This window comes from Penaeus chinensis, chromosome 25, assembly GCF_019202785.1.
Source record: "Penaeus chinensis breed Huanghai No. 1 chromosome 25, ASM1920278v2, whole genome shotgun sequence".
Classification (NCBI taxonomy): Eukaryota; Metazoa; Arthropoda; class Malacostraca; order Decapoda; family Penaeidae; genus Penaeus; species Penaeus chinensis.
Window position 1 is genome coordinate 3596847 of NC_061843.1, and position 5000 is coordinate 3601846.

Sequence of the window (5000 nt, forward strand, 5' to 3'; positions counted from 1 at the left end):
TAGGGAAGGCACAGGCTGCCTTTAGGCCCCTTCAAGACTGCCTGTGGAAAATACCCGGTGTAACGTTATCCACCACACTGAAGGTATACCTAGCCTCCGTGAGACCAGTACTGGTGTATGCCTATGAGAACTAGCCTGTACGAAAGTATGATATAATATGCACTTAAGCATTTGAGTTCCGTTGCTGGAGGCAGATACTCAAACACAGTCATCTTGATCGGGTATCGAACTAAAATGATCTGCACAGGTTGGGGAATCCAACAACTTGCAGCGAGGGCCTCCTTCACAGACGCCTCACTTATCTTGGACACGTCCTACGTATGCATGAGCGACGTCTAGTTAAAGTGGCCCTTATGGCAGATCCTACACCTGCCTGGAAACGCCCACGGGAAGGAGTACGGACGACAAGGCTGTCCACCATCCTGAGGACCTGCCCCTCTGAAGCTGCAGCACATTTACCGTCCGTGGAACAATAACTGGATTCATGTCTTTATTGCCTATACCTTTAATCGCCAACAGTGAAGAGTGTTCTTGAGATCTTTGGAGTGGCGGGTGCAAGGCGCCTCTGACGTATGGTGATGCGAGACAGGACAGAGGAGAGGGAGAAAATGAGAGCGAGAGAGAGAGACACAGACACAGGCACAGAAAAAGAGAAAGAGAAATTGAGGGAGAGGACACTATCCAAAGTTATCTTAACGTACATGTGTCAATATGCAATTTTTCTTTTTTCTTTTGAAAGCTTTTTTTCTTCTTTTTTTTTTTCTTTTTTACAGCAGAGACGAACACCACTTACTGGGTCTAGTGCCATCATCGCAGCAGTAAGCATCCCCGTCGTAACCGCAGTAATAGCGACAGTCTGGGAAGTAAATCAACGAATACGCGATAAAGTAAGAAAAATAAATGAATTACTATATGTAAAAGTAAGACAAATAAATCAATGAATATGTGTTAACGTAAGAAAAATAAATAAGCGAATATGGTGTAAAGTAAAAAAATAAAACAAAATAAATAAAAAAAAATAACATTGAATATGTTAAAGTAAGAAAAATAAATAATTAACATCAGTGAATATGTGATAAAACAAGAAAACGAAATCAATTAACACATAGTAACAAACAGAAAAGTAAGAGAAGAGTGATTTTTTTTATTTACCTAGATGTTATATTAAAAAAAAAAAGTTTATTCCACTTACAATCGCCTAAGAGTTCAGATAAGAATGTGACAAAGTATTCTGTACTAGTACAATAATGATAATATTCAGTCGCTAAACTATGTACTCGAACTTACTGCTTGGCGGGGGAGTTGAGAATTCGCGAAGAGCAACTGTCGAACGAAAGCAAAAGTTGTTACTGTTGTTCTCTATTCGCGGTGCATTCGAGTCAGTCGAAATGTGAGTCTAGTCTATTCCACCAACAGAGTAAATGTGATTGTTCTCTTTCAAACTGATCTTTTTTATTTTTTTTTTAGTAGGCTATGATTTAAATATATATATATGAATTCTTGTAATTATCAACAATATTTTTCACAAAATATAGCCGAGACAGAGAAGTGGGTGTGATCTACAACATATCTAATCCTTTTTCTCGGAAACCCTACTTCAGAAACCTCTCCCACTCTGCCTTACTCTGTTATCCTTAATCCCTTTTATTTCATTTGCATTTCGACCAAAGAGCTTTCTCGAAACCTCACCCTGCGCTGGGGCAGCGGCGGCGGCGGCGGCGAGGCACAGATGCTTCTTGGCGCAGGGCGTCGGGCAGCACTTCTCGTCCTCGGCGCAGTAGCCGTCGGAGGCGCAGGGGGGCGTGTCCACTGGCGAGCCCTCGAACAGCTGCTCCGTCGTGTTCGCCCCGGTCTGAGCAAAGACAGATACAATGTGTGTATAAATATGTGTGTGTGAGTGTGTGAGTGTGTGTGTGTGTGTGTGTGTGTGTGTGTGTGTGTGTGTGTGTGTGTGTGTGTGTGTGTGTGTGTGTAGAGGATTCATGATGAGCGAGTTGTGAAAAAAACGGAGAAATGAGATCATGCCTAAGACTTTCTCGTGTTAGTGCTTCCTCAAGGCATGAAGAAACAATAAACTGAAAAAGCATTCAGTATAATCGTATCATTCCATGAACTTCCCTTTGTTTGCGTGTGTAAGACTAGCAAGTATTTTTTTCTTTCCAGACTCAAGTTGCCAGAATCATATACTATTTTTCCCCTAATTACTCCGACGACTTACCCCATCAATAGTGTTGTAATAAATGCCATCGTCCTCACAGATGTGTTCGCTTGCGTCTACACAAACACCTGCATTATCATCGTGATCCGGAGGAACTGTAAGAGGCAAAGAGAATTTTCAACGGAGTGATCAAGAGAGAAAGAAGAGAGACAGAAACAGAGGAGAGGGAGAAAATGAGTGCGAGAGAGAAACACAGACTCAGAAAAAAAGGAAAGAGAAATCGAAAGAGAAGACACTATCCAAAGTTATCGTAACGTACGTATATCAACATGCAATTGTCTTTTTAGAAAGCATTTTTACGGCAAAGGCGAACACCACTTACTGGGTCTGGTGCCATCGTCGCAGCAGTAAGCATCCCCGTCGTAACCGCAGTAATAACGGCAGTCTGGAAAATATTCAATGAATATGTCTTCAAGTAAGATAAATTTATATATAAATACATGATAAGTAATTGATTTACGAAGAGTTAGTCATCTAATAGATAGTAAATTGAGAAAATTAAGAGAACAGGGAAGTTTCTTTACCTAGATTGTAAAAATTAACCCACTTACTTAAGGGTTTAGATATGAATATGGCAAAGTAATCCGTGTCAGCACAATAATGATAATATTCAGTCACTAAACTATGTACAACTTACTGCTTGGCGGGGGAGTTGAGAATTCGCGAAGAGCAACTGTCGAACGAAAGCAAAATTTGTTACTGTTGTTTTCCAATCGTGGGAGTCATTCTTCGAAATTTCAGCCTAGTCTATTCCATCAGTGGAGTAAATGTGATTTTCTGTTATTTTTCCAAAAATATTATTTTTAGTAGGTTGGGATATATATATATATATATATATATTTATATATTTATACAAACATATATATGTATATGTGTGTGTATATATATGTGTATATATGTATATTAAAATCTTGCTGAACGGGTTCTTTTTACTAGGACCTTTTCTTGTAATTAAAAAAAAAAGACTAATTTATTTTATCTACAATATTTTCCTCACACAATATCCGAGACAGGTAAGTGGGTGTGATCTACAACATATCCAATCCTTTTTCTCGGAAACCCTACTTCAGAAACCTCTCCCACTCTGCCTTACTCTGTTATCCTTAATCCCTTTTATTTCATTTGCATTTCCACCAAAGAGCTTTCTCAAAATCTCACCCTGCGCTGGGGCGGCGGCGAGGCACAGGTGCTTCTTGGCGCAGGGCGTCGGGCAGCACTTCTCGTCCTCGGCGCAGTAGCCGTCGGAGGCGCAGGGGGGCGTGTCCACTGGCGAGCCCTCGAACAGCTGCTTCGTCGTGTTCGCCCCATTCTGAATTATGAAATATACAGTTTATGTAATGACACACACACACACACACACACACACACACACACACACACACACACACACACACACACACACACACACACACACACACACACATATATGAAGCTGCGGTGGCTGAGTGCTTAGAACAGCAGACTCAAAGACTGTCACGACAATCTGAGTTCGCGAGTTCGAATCACCGACCGGCACGTGGTTCCCCTGGCAAGGAAAATCACCATGATTGCCTATAGGTAACCCGATCAGGGATACGTGAAGCCAAGGTTAGCAAATGGAGGATGTGGATTGCAAGCAAGACTGCACTCAATGATTAAACCACGCGATGCTGAGCAGAAGAACCATGTTATGGTTAATGGTCAAGGATCACCCGTCTAGTATAGACACTGCTACTAAAGAAAGCAACGGGAACCTACTTCACTAGCTCTCCCTAGTTCCATCAATGGTAAGAACATTGATGTGTGTGTGTGTGTGTGTGTGTGTGTGTGTGTGTGTGTGTGTGTGTGTGTGTGTGTGTGTGTGTGTGTGTGTGTGTGAGCGAGTGCTAAAAAGTGATTAGTTATATTATCTTACCACAAAGTTAACAATAACCTTGAGGTACCAATATAAAAAAAATATATATATAATGGAGAATCCCATACACTCACTGAGCTCTCTGAAATGTATGTACGTGTGTGAGTGCCTGTAACCACAACCTCCATTCTAAATTACCTAAATCACTACATAACATAGACAGTAATAACAAATAATAACATACGATATATCCTCAAACCACCACGACCGCTTACCTTACCCTAGTTGTTAAAAAAAAAAGCAAAAATACACACAGGAAAAATAAACGGAATGCCCTGTTGCTTCTCACAGTAACTTACATTGTCAATGACTGTATAGTAGATGGCGTCATTTTCACAGATGTGTTCCTCCATTTCTACGCAAGCGCCTACATTGTCATCGTGATCGAGAGGAACTGGAAGAGACGAAATTATAATAGTTATGATGATAATGATAATTATGATGATAATGATAATTATGATGATAATGGTGTTAATGATAATAGTCATGATGATAATGATGATAATCATATTAGTTATGCTGACAACGATGATAATGATAATAATGATAATGATAATAGTTATGATAATGATGATAATGATAATAATTATGATGATAATGATAATAATTTTAATGATGATAATGATGATAATGATGATAATGATAATAGTTATGATAATGATGATAATGATAATAATTATGATGATAATGATAATAATTTTAATGATGATAATGATAATAAAAATGATGCTAATTATGATGATAGAGATAATGATAATTATATTGTTACCTTGATAGTAGCAATAATAATGGCTAAATAGAAAACTAATAATAACATTTAGAGAAGAAAATGAGAGATACGAAAAGGAAGTGAGAGAGAGAAAGAGAGAAAGAAGGGGGGGGGGGCGG

General features: G+C 39.3%; 1 protein-coding gene across 1 annotated transcript in view; it reads right to left on the reverse strand.

Annotated features, from left to right (window-relative positions):
• LOC125038789 overlaps positions 1 to 5000 on the reverse strand; it is a 13295-nt gene that overhangs the window by 4943 nt on the left and 3352 nt on the right. Inside the window, exons 6-13 of the mRNA XM_047632405.1 lie at positions 4412 to 4506; positions 3377 to 3527; positions 2856 to 2891; positions 2541 to 2603; positions 2219 to 2313; positions 1690 to 1852; positions 1288 to 1323; positions 794 to 856 (exon numbers count right to left, since the gene is read on the reverse strand). Coding sequence (XP_047488361.1) covers positions 794 to 856; positions 1288 to 1323; positions 1690 to 1852; positions 2219 to 2313; positions 2541 to 2603; positions 2856 to 2891; positions 3377 to 3527; positions 4412 to 4506 — 702 coding nt within the window. The remainder of the gene's footprint in view (positions 1 to 793; positions 857 to 1287; positions 1324 to 1689; positions 1853 to 2218; positions 2314 to 2540; positions 2604 to 2855; positions 2892 to 3376; positions 3528 to 4411; positions 4507 to 5000) is intronic.